The sequence below is a fragment of the Mastigoproctus giganteus genome, chromosome 13 (assembly GCF_048544385.1).
Source record: "Mastigoproctus giganteus isolate SK-2022 chromosome 13, ASM4854438v1, whole genome shotgun sequence".
NCBI lineage: Eukaryota > Metazoa > Arthropoda > Arachnida > Uropygi > Thelyphonidae > Mastigoproctus > Mastigoproctus giganteus.
In genome coordinates this window covers 111,117,118-111,139,414 of record NC_143587.1, presented here as the reverse complement: position 1 = coordinate 111,139,414, position 22,297 = coordinate 111,117,118, and the positions used below count along the sequence as shown (strand labels likewise).

The following is a 22,297-nucleotide window of genomic DNA, read 5'->3' as shown; positions in this document are numbered from 1 at the left end:
ATTATCTAGATCCTGACAGTAATGGCAGTAGCACACTGCCATTACTGTCATTAACAACCCTGCCAACCTTTATATCATCTGCAAACTTCGACATTAAGCCTGATATACCTTCATCAATATCATTGATAAATATACAAAACAAGAGTAGATCCAAAACCAAACACTGTGGGATTCCACTAATAACATTAGTCCACGAAGAGCAGCACCCATTGATTACCACCCTCTGTCTTCTCCCACTTAACCATCCTTTTATCCATTGTAGCAACTTACCTTTAATACCATTCTGTTCCAATTTGTACAATAGTCTTTCATGCGCAATAGTGTCAAAAGCTTTCTTGAAATCCAAATATATGATATCAAAATTATTTTTTTGCATCCAGTTCCTTTGTAACCACATCATAATATCCTATCAAATTTGTCAAACAAGACTTTCCCTTAACAAACCCATGCTGTGTCTGAATTATTGCTGCAGCCTTGTCTAGATGATCCTGCAATACATTTTTAACCAGTGACTCCATTATTTTACCCGGAACAGAAGTTAAACTACTAACTGGTCTGTAATTACTCGTGTCACCCTTCGATCCCCCTTTGTGAATTGGGGATACATTTGCACATCTCCAGTCAGTGGGAACCTCCCGAGTCCAAGGATGCTCTCATAATTATGGCTAAGGGTTTGCTTAGTTGCTTTGCCGCCTCCTTTAATATAACTGGATAGATACCATCCACCCCAGGTGCTTTTCTTATGTTTAACTTCAACAATTTCTCCTCCACTTTGCTTTCAGTTATTACAAAATCATTAAGTATTCTGCTACAATTTGATAACCTTCTGCCATTTTCAAACCTTAATAATTCCTCATGTGTGAATGTAGATGCAAAATACTCATTCAGTTTGTTTGCTATCTGAGCAGGATCATCAACAGTCGCATCGATGTCAAGTGGACTTTATAATAATCCCCTTCCTTTTAGAGTTTATATAAGTAAAGAAATCCTTGCTATTTTTCTTAGCATCTTTTGCCAAGGATTTCTCTTAATCTACCTTAGCCTGCCTAACCTCCTTTGTGACCTGATTACAGACTAGCTTATATCTGCCATAGACTTCTGAGTCGCTTGATAATTTACATGCATCCCATGCATTTTTCTTCCCTGTTACGAGTCTCATTATTCATTAGATAACCATTTAGGCCTAAACCTTGAACAATATTTCTTAATAGGTATGAAACTTTTAGTAGCATCAACAATTAATTCCTTGAATGCTTCCCACTTTAGAATTTACTGTTAGAAACATCGTCAGTTGATCCCACTGTACAGAATTTAAAAACTGTCTGAGACGACTGTACTCACCTTTACAGAAGCAAAAACCCTTTCCTTTACCCCGATGGTAATTATATCTTTAAGTAAATTCCACATCAGTACGCTGTGATCACTGCCACCTAGTGGTTCCTTTATCTGCAAATTCTCAATACACGAATGACCACTGCTGATAACCAGATCAAGAGTATTACTCTCTCTGGTTGCCTCTCGAACATGCTGCTGCAGAAAACAATCATCCAATAAATCCTCAAAAGTCTGACTAGTGTGAGTGACCAACCCACAAGTTCCAGTCAATATCTGGGAAGTTAAAAAACCCCCATTATAAGACATTCTGATTTACTAACCCACTATTGTACTCATTGGAGTTATTAGGCCTATAAACACACTCCTACTCTTATTTTTGCCTTCACAGTGCTTATGGAAAGCTTTAAAATAGTGAGAATTCCACCTTCATTCATTTTACTGATTCCTCTCAGAGCCTTATAAACTTCAATCAGGTTACCACTGAGGTGCCTACTTACTTTTCTGGAGTCTTTTCTGGTACAGTTTCATTTTGCTGATCTCACCATTCAAGTTAGCATTAGAAGCATATGATGCAAGAAAGCAAGCTTATAAAGCATCAGCACAAAAAAACATTTCACCCATCCATTCACTCCAAACATTTGTCCACTTTTTCCTTGAATTTATTTAAGCTATCAACTTCTACAATGACATTTGGAAGTTTGTTCCAGCAATCAACATCTGGCTAAAGGAAAATTTCCACACATTTATTCTACAATTGTCTTTTGTCAATTTGAGTTTATGTTGCCTCAGGTTTGTAATCTGAGCAAGGGGAAGAATTCCATGAGCATAGAGCCTACTCAATCCATGAATGGATTGAGCAGGCTCGATACCTCGCAGATGCCTAGTCTCCAGACTGCAATTAACTTAAGTCTTTTTCCTAGGAGCAACCCTTTATTCCCCTCACCAGTCTTGTTACCCTTCTCTGTACAGAGAAGGGTAACAAGACTTGTGAGGGGAATAAAGGGGTGTTGCCCTTCTCTGTACTCATTCTAGCAACTCTACATTCTTCCTATAATGGGCTTCCAGATCTGTTCACAGTTTACAAGGTGTGGTCCAACTGTTGCCTCATACATACCAGGGGATAATCACCTCCTTGACCCTGTTATCAAAATTCCTGTACATCATTAACAAGACCCCATTGACCTGCTCTGGCAGCCTGCCTGCACTGCTCAGAAAACTTCATATCTGACTGCACAATTACCCATATATATGAACTCTTTCAAGAAGTTCATTGTCATTTTTCTCACGAGATCTCCATACTTGAACACAGTATTCCAAATGTGGTCTACCATTGGCCTTATACAGAGGGATTATGACCTCCCTATCTTTACAGGATAGTGTTCGATAAATCATTGATAGGACACCATGGGCTTTCCTGGCTGCCTGTTTACACTGTTCAGAAAACATATTTGCCCATATTGTAACTCCTAGATCCCTTTCCTCCTCCACCATTTTTAATTCGACCTCATCAAGTGTATAATTTATTTGTGGGTTGCTGTTCCCCAAGTGTAAGACCTTACATTAGCAGCATTAAAACATTGAAACACATCTGACAACAATTGACCATTTGGCCTCAGTGGGGACAGGCACTCATCCCCCACCACGAGGACGTAGGTCTCTACTTGTTGTTATGTGAGTTTAAAGGCGTATAAGCTACTATGGCTATAATGCGCCTAGGTAGGTCTCTACTATCTATTAATCTACATCAAGCAGAAGTTAGTTCAATAGTGACCGATTCATAACTATACAAGACAAGACCCCACCTATCTATATGTCATCACACAGTTCAACAATTTCGTGTACAGGCAATGCATCCAATACACTACTACAAAAGATGATGGCAATAATGCTCTTCGAGTTATACTCATCCACAATAATTCTCAAAAATATCTATTTCACCATTAACAATAGTTTACCAGCCATTCATGACAGAATGTCTCTCATAATAATGATCTTTAGTATTTCATTTCATCGTTCTATAACGATCAGTAATCTATATGAGGAGCATTTGAAAAGTTTATGGCCTGAGTATGAAGGGTTTATTGAGAAGTCATGTAACATATTACTTTTCAACATAGTCTCCTTTGGGGTCAATACATTTGTCATCGATGCTACAATGCATTGCTTTCAGCTGCAAAGAAAATTTTCTCTTGCACTTCAAGGAATGCATATGTTGCAGCAATGATATCACTATCGGTGGGGAAAATGGATGCCAGCCAGATATTTTTTTCAAATTAGGAAATAGGGGATGATTCAAGATTTCAATGCTGCATTCATGCAGTGTACCCAGGGCAGTGACGAACTTATGAGCAGGCACACTGTCCTGGTGAACAAGACTCATCATCATCTAAAAATATGAGAATTACTGATTTTGTGTAAATAGAGTATGTTCATTATTCTCATGTGTAAAGTATGTTTTAAGTGAAATCAAAATTATTAAGCCACATATGTATATATGATTTTTTTTTTTTTTTATGATTCCCTACTAAACTAATTTTTTTGATTAGCCAAACAACTACCAATTCTGATCATGTCATAATGGGACTTCTTATTTCAATTTTAGCTTTTGGGTTCTAGCAGATTACTTCTCTTTATACTTTTCTTATAATAATTTCTATCACTGTTGATTTGCAAGACCCTTAAGAATTAGATAATTTTTCAACTTTAATTGAATTTTCATTTCAATATTTATTAAATCCAGGAGGAAATAAGTAAAGTATTATAAAATAGTGAGTGAACATTATGTTCTGCAGTGAAGTGAAAATAATTTTATATATTCTTAGTTATATTTGTAGTTTTTTCCCTGAACAATTCACTGCAAGGAATTAATTCTGGGCAAAGTATATCATGCTCCTTTTGATTTATAAATGCCACTCAATGATTCTCCCCCCCCCCCTTACAATCCTTGGAAAGAATACTGATTTCATATCAGCTAGTGTGGAATATGCTAAACTGTAAATCTTGATTAATGAAAGCCAATGATATACGACATCAACTGCATCCTAGCTAATTGCATGAAATCTATGACACAGTTTACTATAACGGTACCTTGCCAGGAACCTGGAATGGGAGATTCCCAGCTGTCAATCATAATTAGTGAAATAAAAACTAACATAAGCTATTCACATCACACATTTCAATATTTATAGTTTCAATTTCAATACTTTTGCCTTTCTTTCTTACCTTCTAAAATCTAATTTAACAAAGCCATTATATCTAGTTAGGTTAGCAAAATAGGAATAAGTTAATAAATTTTTTTATTAACATACCCCCATTACAAGTCGTAAAAAGAAAATGTATTCATTCACGAAATAAATCACATTCCCACAGTCACACTGCAACCACTGCTCCATTATAGTGCAACTATCCATGGGGCTAACCATGAGAAAATGCCCCTCTCTGTATTATAATACGTATATTTATAATTTATGGTGGGTGTGAGTCAACACATGCAATTATATTTACGTATATAATCTATAAATAATCTATGATGTACAGTTTTTTTACATGGTACATATTTACCATGTGAAATGGAATTAAGTGTATTTAAATTTTATTTTCAGAAAAAATTAGAGCTTCCTATAAGATATAATCCACTTTTTATTTACACTTACAGGAAAAGTACAGGCCTTCACTCCCAACAAGGCAGCAATTGTATCATTTTGGGAGAAAACTGTGCATTGTCCTAATATAGGCCTGCCAACAATCCACTGAAGGTTCCAGAATGCAGTGTATCAGTTGTATCTCCTGACAGTGAGTGGAGTGGCACTGCATTAACATGCACTTTGAATATTCAAATCCACGTGGCACCATGTCCACAGAACCAGTTCGGCGTTTTCTTAATTGAACAACACAGCTTTACTAGGTTTTTATGTTATACAGGTTAACTTATATCTTGCTATCTCCAGCTGTTACTACACTTTCAGGATTCTTAAAGCGAGCTGTAGGCAATATGCAAATATGATATGGAAACGAAATCATATCCTCCATTAATTATATATATCAATTATAATTGATAGAAACTGCAAGGGAATGACTATTTTTTCATTCAAAAGTGGCTTTTCTATAAAGGCTTACACTGAGTGATCACTGAATTATGACCACCCACCTAATACTAGCAGCTATCCAACGTAGCATTGATTCAACAAGTGTAAGACCTTGTTGGGCTATGTGTAATGCGGTCAGCAATGCAGGAAGTCATTGGTGTATCCAGAAGCCCTATATGCCTTTCCATAGTGTCCCACAAGTGCTCCATGGGATTAATATCAGGGAGCTCTGATGCCAGTCGATATGCTGGAGGTCAGAACTGTGTTCCTCAAACCATTCCTGCACAACAAGTGCCCGATGGCTCAGCGCATTGTCATCTTGGAAGACACCATCGCCATTGGGGAATAAGTGTAACATAGCGGGGTTTACACAGTCAGCAAGCAGTTACCGATAGTGGAGACCACTGATACATTGTTCCACATGCACCAGAGGTCCACGTTCCTACCAGTGAAACATCCACACATCATACAACTGCCTCCACCAGCCTCCACTTTTGGTACCATGCATGATGGATCATGAGCCTCAGGTTGTTGACACCAAATCTGTACACGGCCATCCACGGTGTGGAGTAAATAAAGTGACTCATCAGACAAGCACACCACCTTCCAGTCTTCTAAAGTCCACCTTGCATGCTCTTTGCACTGGGTGAGTATTTTACGCCGATGAACCTTGGTTAGGAGAGGATTCTATAGGGGTCATCTGCTGGTATAGCCCATACATGCGACTCATGATCATGCCAGATATTGTTCTGGGTTGGCCCGTGTTGTAGAAGCATTGCAGGATCATCTAGACAAGACTGCAGTAATAGTTAAGACAGCATGGGTTTGTTAAAGGGAGGTCTTGTCTGACCAATTTGATTGGATATTATGATGTGGTCAGAAAGGAACTGAATGCCAAAAATAATTTTGATATCATATACTTGGATTTCAGGAAAGTTTTTGATACTGTTGCACATGAAAGACTGCTGTACAAATTGGAGTTATGATTGAGTGGGAGATGACAGAGAGTGGTAATCAATGGACACTGCTCTTCGTGGACAAATGTTATTTGTGGAGTTCCCCAGGGTTCGGTGTTGGGCCCATTGTTGTATTGTATATTTATTAATGATATTGATGAAGGTATATCGGGTTTAATGTCCAAGTTTGCAGATGATACAAAGGTTGGCAGGGTTGTTAATAATAATAAAGACAGTATGCTTTTCCAACTGGATCTAGATAAGTTGGGAAAATGGGCTGAGAAGTGGCAACTGAAGTTTAACATTGACAAATGCAAAGTACTGCATATGGGTAGTAATAACCCATGAGAAACATACCAACTGTGTGGTACTACACTCAGGGACGTAGAAAGTGAAAAAGACCTGGGGGGGGTAATTGTGCAGTCAAATATGAAGTTTGCTGAGCAGAGCAGACGGGCCGCCAGGGCAGGTCATGGAGTCTTGTCAATGATATATAGGAATTTTGCTAGCAGGGACAAGGAAGTGATTATCCCGTTATACAAGGCAATGGTCAGGCCGCACCTAGAGTACTGTGTACAGGTCTGGAGGCCTCATTTTAGGAAGGAAAGATGTAGAGTTGTTAGAACGAGTACAAAGAAGAGCAACAAGATTGGTGGGACAAAGGGATGCTCTTTCCAAGGGGAACAAAGGGATGCTCTTTCCAAGAAAGGCTTAAGTTCTGCAAACTGCAATGCTTGGCGAGTAGGCTCCTGCGAGGTGATCTGATTGAGGTGTATAAGGCCTTGAATGGGTTGAGCAAGCTGAATGCTGATGGGATTCTTCCTCTTGCTCAGACTAAGAACCTGAGTAGGCACAGTTTCAAATTGAGGAAAGATAGTTGTAGAACAGATGTGCAGAAATTTGCCTTTAGCCAGCAAGTAGTTGATTGGTGGAACAGGCTTCCATCTTTTGTTGTGGAAGCTAATAGCCTAAATAAATTTAAGGCTGAGCTGGCATTTGGAACGAATGGAGGGATGAAATGGGAGGGGTTTTTTTTTGGCTGATGCTGCATAAGCTTGCTTTCCCCGCATCATATACCTCTACTAATGCTAATAGCAGGCAGTAACAATTAATGCTTATTTTACTACAAAAATTGACTAATTAGTATAGCATCACACCCATTCTCATTTCTTCAGTCACCCATAAACTTCTTGTCAGAAATGAACAAAATCTGAATATGCACCTGCCCATGTGGATTAAATGTGTGATATGAAGATAGCAGTAAAATTTTGTTGGTTTCAAGAATTAGGTTTTTTTTTTTTAGGTTCATTTGACTAAAATGGTGGCCACCAAACTTATTCAGTCTTTAAGCTTTTCCTTTAGATGCCAATTGTTTGTTTGTCATGTATTCATTTGTTACACGAAAATTCTAAGCCATTTAGAAAATTCATTTTATAAATAGCTTAGAGCAATGATATCCTCTTTTACATTTTGCAAAGAGTTGTCTTTATGGGTATAAAAGTTACAATACAGTAAATAATCTTAAAAGGCTCTTTTCAGATGAGGTGACTAGCATTTAAACTTGCATGATCAAGGGGAAATCAGACTTGGCTAGACAAGAATTTCACTTTAGAAATATTTTTTCCTTAAGTAGAAAAATGAGGTGCAAGATGGGGATAAGGAAATTGTCAAAAAAAAAAAAAAAAAAAAACATGATTTGTTGTGTACCCTTTGTTATAAAAAGGAATGAAATATCTTAACAAAGTGCATTAACGGTTACAATTCCTTATATTATACTTAGTTGCCATTTTTCAGATGAAATGAATAATTTGATCATCTCATTGACAAATATCTTTGTTACTGTAATTTGTTACCCTTCCCAAAGTTTGTATGACCGACAAAGTGACATCAAATTTTGTCATCATTAATATCATTAGCAAATATACACCCTGGCCAAAAAATACAACCCTTCAGTATCAAAATTGGGCAGCCCATTTTTCGAATAACAGCAAGTGTGCAGGACAGCATGCATTCTATAAGGTATTTTAGTGTGTTTTGGTCTAATTGTAATCATTCTTTCAGCAAAATATCACATAGCCGCAACAAAGCTGAAGGAAGAGAACTTCATTGCCAAAGAGCTCTCTCTCCAGCATATTCCAGATATTTTCAATAGAATTGAGATCAGGTAAATGAGGGGCCAGGGAAGATGGCAGAAATCCATGTCCCATTGCTGGCGCATTATAGCCTTAGTTGCTAATGCGCCAATAAAACCCAAAAACCAACCAACCTATCCCACTGTCCAAACCATTCTTGCATGATGAGGAGATATTGCAAAGTCATCTATAAATTGGCCATCACCTTTGGGGTAAAAGGTAACGTTACAGGGTGAGGTACGTCTAATACAAAATTCAGATACTCCACTGATGACATTTGACCCTCAACCAGTATCAATGGGCCCAGTGCATGCCAAAAAAACATTCACCATAACATACCACCTCCAGATGCTTGGGTTGTCTTATCATGGCAAGCAGAGTCCATTACTTCATGAGGCCCTTGCCACACTCTTTGCCTACAACCATTAGTGCAAAACAGTATATCATGATTCATCTGACCACATTAAGAGTAGGAGAATGGCATAATTACTTAACAAATACAGGTCACTGTTGAACGAAAGCCATGAATTAGGGTTGAATTTAAAAGTGTCTGCAATTCTGCCCAGACACGATATGAGGGAGTATATGATGAGAGCCTTGTCGATCAATTCGGCCCTGGAAAGATTGTGCAAGGCTCAAGGGATAGAATTTTTTTCAGCCTGGTCTGTACTTGTTAACAGGAGAGACTGCTTCTACAGGGATGGGATACACTTAAATAGAAAATGTGCAAGAATATTTGCTGATGCTATCAAGGCAGTGTTAGGTGGGTCGGAAAACTGCTAGCTTGGGGGGGGGGAATACAAGGACTAATAGATTAACAGTAGCCGCAGGCAGAGGTGAAAGTGATTCTTGCACAACTTCTATTAGAATAAGTAGCGACCTGGAGCAAGGGGTGTTGGGGGTTTCAGGAACGGATGGCAGTCATTGTGAAATAGATGGGTATATGGGATGTGTTAGGGTGAATAGGAATAGGTGCATGTATACCAATGCTAGAAGTATAGTAAATAAATTTGATGAATTTGAAGTGTTGGTCAAGACATCAAAGGCGGATATTGTTGGGATAGCAAAGACGTGGTGTCACCCACATATAAGGAAGGCAGAACTGGAATTTGGGGAGTAAGTGTACAGAAAGGATAGACAGGATAGGAAGGGAGGAGGTGTTATGCTGTTAATTAAGAAAAACATAAAATCAAAAGAAGTGCAGATGTAGATATAGATGAACAGTGCACTGTTGAGTCAGTTTGGTGTGACATAAGCACTGTGAAAGCAAAAATAAGAGTAGGAGTGTGATATAGGCCTAATGACTTGAATGAGTGCAATGAACAATTGTACAGAGAAATAGAGTGCGCCAGTAAATCGGAATGTCTTATAATGGGGGGGGGTTAACCCCCCCATTGGAACTTGTGGATTGGTCACACTAGTCAGACTTTTGTGGATTTATTGGATGACTGTTTTCTGCAGCAGCATGTTAGAGAGGCAACTAGAGAAAGTAATACTCTTGATCTGGTTATCAGCAGTGATCATTCGTGTATTTAGAATTTGCAGATAAAGGAACCACTAGGTGGCAGTGATCAGTGTACTGATGTGGGATTTACTTAAAGATATAAATCAGGGGTAAAGGAAAGGGTTTTTGCTTCCGTAAAGGTGAGTACAGTGGTCTCAGACAGTTTTTAAATTCTGTACAGTGGGATCAACTGACGATGTTATCAACAGTAAATTCTAAGTGGGAAGCATTCAAGGAATTAATCGTTGATGCTACTAAAAGTTTCATACCTATTAAGAAATATTGTTCAAGGTCTAGGCCTAAATGGTTATCAAATGAACTAATGAGACTCGTTTTTTTTTTTTTTTTTTTGATTTGGTAGTTGTTGGCGCATCGGCTTCTGTGGCCATATTGCACCTCCCAAGGTTTTTGCAGTACTTTGATCCAAGCCCGAGGCAGGAATCGAACCCGCGACCTTTAGGTTGCCGGGCAGGTACTTTACCCACTCGGCTAGCCCGGTCGGCCAATGAGACTCGTAATAGAGAAGAAAAGTGCATGGGATGCATATAAATTATCAAGCGACTCAGAAGTCTATGGCAGATATAAGCTAGTCTGTAATCAGGTCACAAAGGAGGTTAGGCAGGCGAAGGCAGATCACGAGAAATCCTTGGCAAAAGATGCTAAGAAAAACAGCAAGGATTTCTTTACTTATATAAACTCTAAAAGGAAGGGGATGAATATGATTGGTCCACTTGACATAAATGGTTCGACTGTTGATGATCCTGCTCAGATAGCAAACAAACTGAATGAGTATTTTGCATCTACATTCACACATGAGGAATTAAGGTTTGAAAATGGCAGAAGGTTATCAAATTGTAGCAGGGTACTTAATGATTTTGTAATAACTGAGAGCAAAGTGGAGGAAAAATTGTTGAAGTTAAACGTAAGAAAAGCACCTGGAGTGGATGGGATCTATCCAGTTATATTAAAGGAGGCGGCAAAGCGACTAAGCAAACTCTTAGTCATAATTATGAGAGCATCCTTGGACTCAGGGGATGTTCCCACGGACTGGAGATGTGCAAATGTATCCCCAATTCACAAAGGGGGATTCGAAGGGTGACACGAGTAATTACAGACAAGTTAGTTTAACTTCTGTTCCGGGTAAAATAATTCCATATTTAGTCACTGGTTAAAGATGAATTGCAGGATCATCTAGACAAGGCTGCAGCAATAATTCAGACACAGCATGGGTTTGTTAAGGGAAAGTCTCCTCTGACAAATTTGATAGGTTATTATGATGTGGTTACAAAGGAACTGGATGCAAAAAATAATTTTGTTATCACATATTTGGATTTCAGGAAAGCTTTTGACACTGTTGTGCATGAAAGACTATTGTACAAATTGGAGCAGAATGGTATTAAGGGTAAGTTGCTACAATGGATAAAAGGATGGTTAAGTGGGAGAAGACAGAGGGTGGTAATCGATGGGTGCTGCTCTTCGTGGACTAATGTTATTAGTGGAGTCCCACAGGGTTCAGTGTTGGGTCCACTGTTGTTTTGTATATTTATCAATGATACTGATGAAGGTATATCAGGCTTAGTGTCGAAGTTTGCAGATGATATAAAGATTGGCAGGGTTGTTAATGACAGTAATGGCAGTGTGCTACTCCAACAGGATCTAGATAATTTGGGCAGATGGGCTAAGAAGTGGCAACTGAAATTTAACCTTGACAAATGCAAAGTACTGCATATGGGTAGAAGTAACCCCAAAGAAAAGTACCAACTGTGTGGTACTACACTTAAGGTGGTAGAAAAATAAAAAGACCTGGGAGTAATTGTGCAGTCAGATATGAAGTTTTCTGAGCAATGCAGACAGGCTGCCGGGGAAGGTCATGGGGTTTTGTCAATGATATATAGGAATTTTGCTATCAGGGAAAAGGAGGTGATTGTTCCTCTGTATAAGGCAATGGTCAGGTCAGGCCATGCCTTGAATACTGCGTACAGGTCTGGAGGCCTCAATTTTAGGAAGGATGTCGATTTGCTTGAGTATGTACAGAGAAGGGCAACAAGACTGGTGAGGGGAATGAAGGGATCCTCTTACCAAGAGAGGCTTAAGTTCCGCAAATTGCAGTGGCTGGAGACTAGGCACCTGCAAGGTGAACTGATTGAGGTGTATAAGGCCTTGAATGGGTTGAGCCTGCTGAATTCTGATGGGATCCTTCCACTTTTTCAGATTACGAACCTAAAGGGGCATAAATTCAAATTAAGAAAAGACAGATGTAGAATAGATGTGCGGAAATTTGCCTTTAGCCAGCAGGTGGTTAATTGCTGGAACAAACTTCCATCTGTCCTTGTGGAAGTTGATAGGTTGAATAAAGTTAAGGAGGAACTGGACAGGCACATTTGGAGGGAGGGAATGGTGTAATTTTTTTTTTTTTTTTTGGCTGATGCTCCATAAGCTCATTCACTTGCTTTCTTGCATCACATGCCACTACTACTACATCACTTTCTTCCATTGTTCAACTGTCCAACATGGCATTCTCAGCACCACTGCAGGTGAATTGTTCTTTTCTCTAAAAAAATGGCTTCCAAATAGGCAGGTGAATGACAATAACCAATTTCTTCAATTCCTACACAGTATATGGGTTGAAATAGGGCAATTTCTGGGTTTGGTTGAATTCAGATGTTATTTGCTGCACACTGGATGCCTTATTTTTCCGTACAGCCTTCGTTAGAGTATGACAGCTTGCTCCTGAGTATTGTTTTTCTTCCTTATTTATGCTTTTGGGATGTTTAAGAACCACTTGCTTTCCAGTCATTAAAAACCTTTGAGATGGATGCATTTGAGAAGTTGTCTTTCATTCCTTGAATTGTGGCTCCTACTAAACATTCACCCACGATAAGATCTTTTCAAAGTCTGACAGATTATGCATTTCCCCCATTCTGCAAATTACTGCAGTCAAACAGCCTGTGCTGGGAAAGGAAATTACGAGAGAGAGAGAGAGAGAGAGAGAGAGAGAGAGAGAGAGAGAGAGAGAGAGAGAGGGTGGGGGGATATCCAGCACAGGACCCTGGGTGTGCCAAGCCTATACTTACAAATGTGAGCACCTGGGGTTAATATGTCAGGGAAAAGTGGAATTATTTTATTTATTTTTTTTTTGTTTAGAAATTGCAAAAATGGGTAAATGCAACAGTTGTTTTTTCAATTAAACAAAAACTTCAAATTATTCAAAAGTTTGAAAACCGTACATCCGTTAAATCTCTAATGAACCATTATACTGTTGGTGACCAAACCATCATCATCAGCCATTTTCAATCCACTGCAGGATGAAGGCCTCTCCAGCAACTTTCCAGTTACTTCTGTTTTGTGTAATGGCCATCCGTTTACTACCCACAAACTCAAGAATTTCATCTATCAATCTCCGCCATTTTCTTCCAGGTTTTCTTCTAGCTCCTCTTGGGTACCATTCTGTTATTTTCTTAGTTCATCTGTCATCATATCTTTGAGCTATGTGTCCTGCCAAAGACCATTTTGGTTCTTTAGTTTTGATAAGAATGTCCTTTACTGCCTAATCCATATGTTTCTCTTCTTATCTAACAGTCTGATTCCCAATATAATTCGTTCCATTCTTTGCTGTGTAGTTCTCAGCTTCTCTTCCATTCTTTTCGTAAGTGCCCAAGTTTCACTTCCATAAGTCATGGTGGGGGGTATATATTGGTTCATTATTTTACGTTTCAGACAAACTGAAATATTGCTCTTCAGTATGTGATTACATTTCTTAAATGCTATCCATCCAAAATTTATTCTTCTCTTGGCTTCCAACCATTTATCATTATTACAGCTAATAACTTGTCCCAGATAAGTATATGACTCCACCTTTTCAATTACTGCTCCTTCAATCATTATGTCCCTTTCTGTGGCATACTTGTTCATCATTACTTTTGTTTTAGCCATATTCATCTTTGGTCCAAAATCCTTACTAACTGTGCATAACTGATTAAGGTTTTCCTCTAATTCTTTGGGATCGTGGCTTATGACCACAATGCCATCTGCAAATCGTAAATGGTTTAGGTACTCTCCATTCACATTGACTCCTTTCTGCAACCAGTCTAATCTTCTGAAAGCTTCCTCAAGGGCAGCAGTAAACAGCTTCGGAGATATTGTGTCTCCTTGTCGAACTCCTTTCTCGATTTTAAATTTGCTACTGTCTTTGTCTAGTCTAATAAAGGAGGTAGCATTCTCATATATTTTCTTCAAAATCATAATATATGGGTTAGCTATGCCTTGTCTTTCCAGTGCCCGAAATATTGCCTTATGCTGTATGGAGTCAAATGCCTTTTCATAATCCGCAAATGCCAGGCATAATGGTGTTTTATATTCATTTGCTTTCTCCATTAGCCGTGATATTACGTGAAGGTGATCCATAGTTGAGAATCCTGTCCTAAAGCCAGCTTGCTCTTTCGGTCGATTCTCATCAAGTATTATTTCTAATATGTTAGTAATGACCCTTGTGAACAACTTGTAGATGTGGGATAACAGCTAACTGGTCTATAATTTCCAATTTCTGATTTTTCTCTTTTCTTATGCTGCAAAATTATGATTGCATTATTCCACTGCTTAGGCATCACACCTTTTCTAATGCATTTTGTGAAGAGCCTTGCCAGTTTGTGTTCTGTCTCTTTTGTGTTTTTGTGTTACGTCTCTTTCTCCCACCGACCAAACCATACGTGACACTAAAAAATAAAGGGAAGCATCATATTGGACATGTGAGTAGTATGTGGTAAGTTTTTTCTTCTTTTTTTTTTTTTTTTATCTCTCGCCATCCTTTTTACATAGGTTGCTGAGCGTTTTTCTATACAGTAAGTCCCCGACTTACATAGCTTCAGACTTACGTTTTTTATATTTTTTTATACGACTGAAGATTTCAATGAATTGGAACATACATTTCACTATAATACTGTAACTTAAAATCCCACAAAATTCCAGCTATCGGTATTATCGCAAATGCAATAAGATCAAGTTTACTACCCATTTATAATTAGATGCACTAACAGAAAAGCCCAGTAACCCGGAAAGTGCTAATTGTTTTTATGGCAGTGACCTCCAGTTATGAGCTTTAGTAAAAAATAAGCTCGTATGGGGTGATAGTGAGTTTGCCTTAAACCTAGTGAAGTTCTTTTCAGAAAATTTAAGTTTGACTGTTATCATGGTGCTGACTAAGAGAATAAGTGGTACTAGTATATCTATAAAGAAAAGGAAAGTGATCAAAGTTGGATCAGAAAATGAAAATAATTAGGATGTATGAAAATGGTCAAACATTAACAAGTATCACGTGTAATTCAGATTTGTCAGTGGCAATGGTGAACAGAATAAAGGAGAAAGACAGAATATGAGAAGCAGTGAAAGGATCAGCACCAATGAAGTCAACTATAACAACCAAAGCTACGAAACAGATCAGTTTTTTACAGTACTAGCATGCGTTTTTTTCTTTCTTTTTTGTTTTCTTTTCTTATGTACCACTCTGGCTACTTCACAGCTGTCCCCAGATAAAGTTTTTAATTGAACTAATTAAAAATATATAACTATTTTTCTTCATTCTTCTGAGGATATCATCTGGTTTTTGTAATTTTGGCATATCAGGGATATAGTAGCAATATTTTATTAGTCATTCAAGAGTTATGTAAAACTCGACGTACATAAGAAGTCCTGGAACGTATCTCTTACATATGTTGGGGGAGTTGCTGTATTTTTGGATTAACCGGGAAATCGATTATCTGGGAATTTTTTTTTACCACCTATCCCGGAAAATCGAGAGTCTACTGTATATTAAGAGGTAAAGGGAAGGGTTTTTGCTTCCATAAAAGCTACTACAGTGGTCTCATACAGTTTTTAAATTCTGTACAGTGAGACCAACTGATGATGTCACCAAAAGCAAATTCTAAGTGGGAACATTCAAGGAACTAATCGTGGAAGCTACTAGGCTTTTCATACTGATAAGAAATATTGTTCAAGTTTTAGGCCTAAATGGATGTCAGAAGGATGAGACTAGTAGCAGAGAAGAAAATGCATGTGATGATTATAAATTATCAGGTGACACAGAAGCCTATGGCAGATATAAGCTACTCTATAATCAAGTCCAAAGGAGGTTAGGCAAGTGAAGGCAGTTAACAAGAAATATTTGCCAAAGGATGCTAAGAAACACAGCAAGAACTTCTTTACTTATAAAATCTAGAAGGAAGGGGGTGAATCAGATTGGTTCACTTGATATCGATGGATCGACTGTTGATCCTTCTCAGATAGCTGATAATTTGAATGAGTATTTTGCATCTACATTAACACGAAGAGTTAAGAGAGGAAAATGCCAGAATTTTCTCAGGGTGCTTAATAATTTTGTAATAACTGAGAATGAAGTAGAGGAGAAATTGTTGAAGTTAAACAGAGGAAAGGCACCTGGTGTGGATGGGAACTATCCAGTTATATTAAAGGAGGCAGCAAAGGAAGCAAATCCATAGCCATAGAGAGCATCCTTGGACTCAGGGGAAGCCCCCACAGACAGGAGATGTGCAAATGTATGGCCATTTCACAAAGTGGGGATCTAAGGGTGACACGAGTAATTACAGACCAGTTAGTTTAACTTCTGTTCCAGAGAAAATAATGGAGTCACTGGTTAAAGATACATTGCAGGGTCAACTAGACAAGACTGCAGAAATAATTCAGACACAACATGGCTTTGTCTGACAAATTTGATTGGATAACATGTGGTTACAAAGGAACTGGAGGCAAAAAATAATTTTGATATTATATACTTGATCAGTAAAGCTTTTAACACTGTTGCACATGGAAGACAACTGTACAAATTAGAGCAGTATGGTATTAAGGGTAAGTTGCTACAATAGATAAAAGGATGGTTGAGTGGGAGAAGACAGAGGGTGGTAATCAATGAGCATTGCTCTTCGTGGACTAATGTTATTAGTGAAATCCCCATGGTTGTGTTGGGTCCACTGTTTTTTATATTTATCAATGATATTGATGAAGGTATATTAGGCTTAATGTCAAAGTTGGCAGATGATACAAAGGTTAGCAGCATTGTTAATGACAGTAAAGGCAGTGTGCTACTGCAACAGGATCTAGATAATTTGGGCGATGGGCTGAGAAGGGGCAACTGAAGTTTAATATTTACAAATACAAAGTACTGCATATGGGTAGAAGCAATCCCAGAGAAACGTACAAAATGTGTGGTACTACACTTAGGGTGGTAGAAAATGAAAAATATCTGGGAGCAATTGTGCAGTCAGATTTGAAGTTTTCTGAGCAACGTAGACAGGCTACCAGAGCTGGTCATGGTGTCTTGTCAATGATACACAGGAATTTTGCCAGTAGGGAAAATCAGGTGATTATCCCTTTGTATAAGGCAATGGTCAGGCCACACCTTGAGTACTGTGTAGAGGTCTGAAGGCCTCATTTTAGGAAGGATGGAGAGTTGCTTTAGCATGTACAGAGAAGGGCAACAAGATTGGTGAAGGGAACAAAGGGGTCCTCTCACCAAGAAAGGCTTAAGTTCTGCAAATTGCAGCGGCTGGAGACTAGGCACCTGCGAGGTGATCTGACTGAAGTGTTTAAGGCTTTGAATGGTTTGAGCATGCTCAATGCTGATGGGATTCTTCCTGTTGCCAAGTTTAATTGCCTAAAGGGGATATAAATTTAAATTGAGGAAAGACAATTGTAGAATAGATTTGCGGAAATTTGCTTTTAACCAAAGAGTGGTTAATTGCTGGAATAAACTTCCATCTGTTGTGGAAGTTGATAGCTTAAATAAATTTAAGGAGGAACTGGACAAACTTTTAGAGGGAATGGATGTGTGAAATTGGGTTTTTTTTTTTTTTTTTTATTTTTGGCTGATGCTACATAAGCTCATATGCTTGCTTTCTTGCATCACATGCCTCCATTACTACTACTATAGTTCTGATGGTAGTAATTTGCTAAGTGAATTTTAATATTTACCTAATGTTTAAGTGTAAACAATATCCAACAAATCTTGAGTTATTCAAATCTTGAATAACTCAAGTTATTCAAGTAGTTTGGAATAAATTACAAAACTTTCATTCAAGTTATCACACCTAAGAATATCAATTTCGAGCACCTGATTTCTTTCAGGTACAGCTGTTCAACAGTCCCTATTTTTCCATAGTGACATGGTCTCACACTCTTACAGAAAACTTCATCATTCTAAGCCATAAATGTTTAAGTATCTCCAATAAGCCCTGTAATTTCCCGATATGCAAATTACTGTACAAATAAGGTGGTTCAAAGAAGAAAAATAATCAAATCTGCCTATGCCTTTCAGTAGTTGCAAAATATTTAGTTTCTATTACTCTAGTAAAATTTATTAACACAATACTGTTTTTCAGATCTCTCACTCTCACGAGTTGACTGACAAACTGAATCCCATCATCAGAATGTCAAATTTAGTTAATTTTTTTTTTAAATCACTGAATAAATTCTATAAAAATGAAAACATAAATACTAACTTGATAGTAAACAGTAAAAAAAAAGTAGTATTCAATTAACTTAAAAGCAATATAAAATGCATCTTATTTAACAAATATATAAAGAAACAATTGTATCCACACAAGAAAAATTACCTGTTCCCTTTTTTCACCTGAGACTAGAAAACTTTCATCCATTAGTACTATATTTGTGGCACGCTGCAGTTGGTCTCTGCGATCTATTGCTACATTAAATTGTACCCAATCACCAATTTGAAGAGTATATTCCCTAGAATCTCTTTCACCAAAAGGAACTTCTATGTCCCTGAAAATATAATTTTATTCCTGTCCTGAAATCAACAAATACTAAAGGCAAATTTCACTGAAGTATTATGAAAAACATTGCCTGATTACATCAAGTGCATTAACCGTAGTGGCAACTAATACTTTTATGCATATATTCTTATTAAGCAAAGGACTGCAATTTTTTTTCTGACTGCACAAATAACAAGAAATCCAAATCAACTGTTAGATTTATACACCTGAAATTAATTTAAAACTAATTTAAAATAAATATCACTTCTGTATATCATTCCACAAGTTTTTATTCTCTTATAATAATCACTCCATGGCGGTTGTCTCTTTATAAATACACACAGAGCAGGAACAAGGTTCATATCCAAATAAATATCAAGAATAGACAATTTAAGTTATATTTCTAGTAGATCACTACCAGCTAACTGATATTGGCAGTGTGGGAATTAAACTGGTTTTATGTCAATTTAAGGGTGAATAAAAGATTGGATAAAAATATCAGAAGTTGTAAGACAATCAATTCATGATTAAACATTCTCCAACTAGAAAATGAACGTGTGCAATGAGTATATCAATGTATACTCTCCATAAATGTTTAAGTTATTCAGATGCAACAATATGGGAAAACATGTCAATTCATATGACTGATATGTGCTAATGTGGGGGAGGGACATCATTCAACTTCATTCAATAAGCTAAATTGGAAGAGTACGTTTACGAGCTGTTGAAGAGATGTATTCTTTAGCCACTCCTAAAAAAAAAATTCATAACAAGTGTATAATCAAGTCACAGTAAGCATGTTCCAGGAGATAAATGGATCTTTAACTTGATTACCACAAATACCATATCACAACTTGTCATCAAATTCATAGTGGGAAAACATCTTAAACTAGCATTTTTCATCGTTAGTATGGTAGTCTGTTGACATCAGCACACAAATTTAGCTTCACCTATTATCAAATGTAAAGAAGTTGGGACTAAGTGATGATAACATCTTCAAATTCTAACTGGGAACATTTGAGAAAGTAATCATAAAAGGTAATAAGTTTTTTTTTATATCAAGTAAGAGCTACTTTTCAGGGTTCAAGGATTGTCTATAAGAGGCATTATTTAATACTACTTATAAATATTAGATGAACTAATAATTGTGGCAGAGGAAAAAAAAACCCATAGTATGATTATAAATTATCAGAGAACAAAAGAGCTTACAGTAAGCATAAATTAGTTTGCAACCAACTTACTAATGGCATTAGACATGTGAAGGCAGATTACAAGGTCTTTGGCTGAAGAGAAAGAAAAGTAGCAAAGAATTTTGTTCATGTTAAAAGTTAGTTAAGAGTTTATGTTAGCAGGAAAGGGATGAAGCACATTGGACCAATGAATATGAATGGCATAACTACTGAGAATATCGTGTTCATTAGCATACGTATATGACGCAAGAAAGCAAGGATATACAGCATCATCCAAAAAAGCTTCCCATTTCACCCATCAATTCACTCCAAATGTTTGTCTAGTTCTGCCTTCAATTTATTTAAGCTGTCAACTTCAACAACAGATGGAAGTTTGTTCCAGCAAGGAACTGCCCGCTGACTAAAGTCAAATTTCCAAACATCTATTCTACAACTGTCTTTCCTCAATTTAAATTAATTAATCACAAATTAATCTGGGCAAGAGGAAGAATCCCATCAACACTGAGCATGCTCAAACCATTCAGAGCCTAATAACCCTTTGTTGCCCTCACCAATCTTGTTGTCCTTCTCTGTACACAACTCAAGCAACTCTACATGCTTCATAAAATGTGGCCTACAGATCTGTATACAGTACTCAAGGTGTGGCCTGACCATTGCCTTATACAATGAAATAATCACATCCTTCTTCCTGCTAGAAAAATTCCTGTATATCATTGACAAGACACCATGAGCTACTTATGCAGACTGTCTGCACTGCTCAGAAAACTTCACATCTGACTGCACAATTACCCCCAAGTCCTTTTCATTCTCTACCACCCTCAGTGTAGTACCACACAGTTGATACAGTACTTTACATTTGTCAATGTTAAACTTCATTTGCCACCTCTCAGCCTATCTGCTCCACTTTTCTAGATCATGTTGCAGTAGCGCACTATCATTAGTGTCATTAACAACCCTGCCAACCTTCGTCTCATCTTAGACATTAAGCCTGATATTCCATCATCAATATCATTAATAAATACAGAAAACAACAAAGGACCAACATTGAACCCAGGGAGACTCCACTAATAACATTAGTCCATGAAGAGTAGTGACCATTGATTACCACTCTGTCTTCTTCCACTCAACCATCCCTTTATCCATAGCAGCAATTTGCCTCCAATGCCACACTGCTCCAATTTGTTTAGCAGTCTTCCATGTGCAACAGAATCAAAAGACTTCCTAAGATCCAAGTATATGATATCAAAATTATTCTTTGCATCCAGTTCCTTTGTGACCACATCATAGTATCCAATCAAACTGGTCAGACAAGACTTCCCTTTAACTAACCCATGCTGTGTCTGAATTATAACTGAAGTCCTGTCTAGATCAGCAGTTCTCAACCGGTGGCTCGCAAAAGTGTTCCAGGGGGTTCTCACTAAAAATTCTGTAATGGCGTCTGCTTAGATTTACATAGGTATATTACTGTAAACTACAAAATAACTAATAATAAACAAAGTAAAATAAAATTAAATAAAAAGTAAAGAATTGTCAAAGAAAGAAACCACATCACTCACAATTCCTTGCAATCACTTCCCTATCTCACAGTATATCATGTTAAATTAATATCTAAAATTATTTGACTAAGTGTCTAAGAGTATGAAAAAGGTTGTTTATGCATGGATAATGCGAGATATAATCAAAAGATGCATGCATACTACCTGGGTAGTAGAAATGATGAAAGTGTATAAACAACCTTTTTCATATTCTTAAAACATTCAGTCAAGAAATATTTTTAGATTAAACCATGCAAACATCTTGTCACTTGATTACAGACCACTTATATCTACCATAGGCTTCTGTGTCACCTGTTAATTTACATGTATCCCATGCATTTTCTTCTCTGCCACATGTCCCATTAGTTCATCTGACATGCATTTAGGCCAACCTTGAATAATATTTCTTAGTTGGTATAAAAAGCCTAGTAGTGGCCAAGATTAATTCTTTGAATGGTTCCCATTTAGAGTTTGCTGTTGGTAACATCAGTTAGTCCCATTGTATAGAATTTAAATACTGTCTCAGACCACAGTAGTCACCATTTACGAAAGCAAAAACCCTTCCCTTTATTCCTGATGGTAATTACCTCTTTGAGTAAACCCCACAACAGCACACTGTGATCACTGCCACCTAGTAGTTCCTTTATCTGCAGATTCTTAATGCATGAATAATCTCTACTGATAATCAGATCAAGAGTGTTACTCCTTCTAGTTGCCTCTTGAACATGCTGCTGCTGTAGAAAACAATCATCCAATAAATCCACAAAAGCCTTGCTAGTG

The 22,297-nt window shown here is 37.5% G+C and overlaps 1 protein-coding gene across 4 annotated transcripts in view; it reads right to left on the bottom strand.

Annotated features, from left to right (window-relative positions):
• Positions 1-22,297, bottom strand: part of Unr (cold shock domain-containing Unr) — a 344,942-nt gene that overhangs the window by 121,545 nt on the left and 201,100 nt on the right. For all 4 annotated transcript variants that reach the window (XM_090387109.1, XM_090387110.1, XM_090387111.1 and 1 more), the window contains one exon: positions 18,634-18,802. In XM_090387109.1, the coding sequence (XP_090243235.1) occupies positions 18,634-18,802 (169 nt within the window). The remainder of the gene's footprint in view (positions 1-18,633; positions 18,803-22,297) is intronic.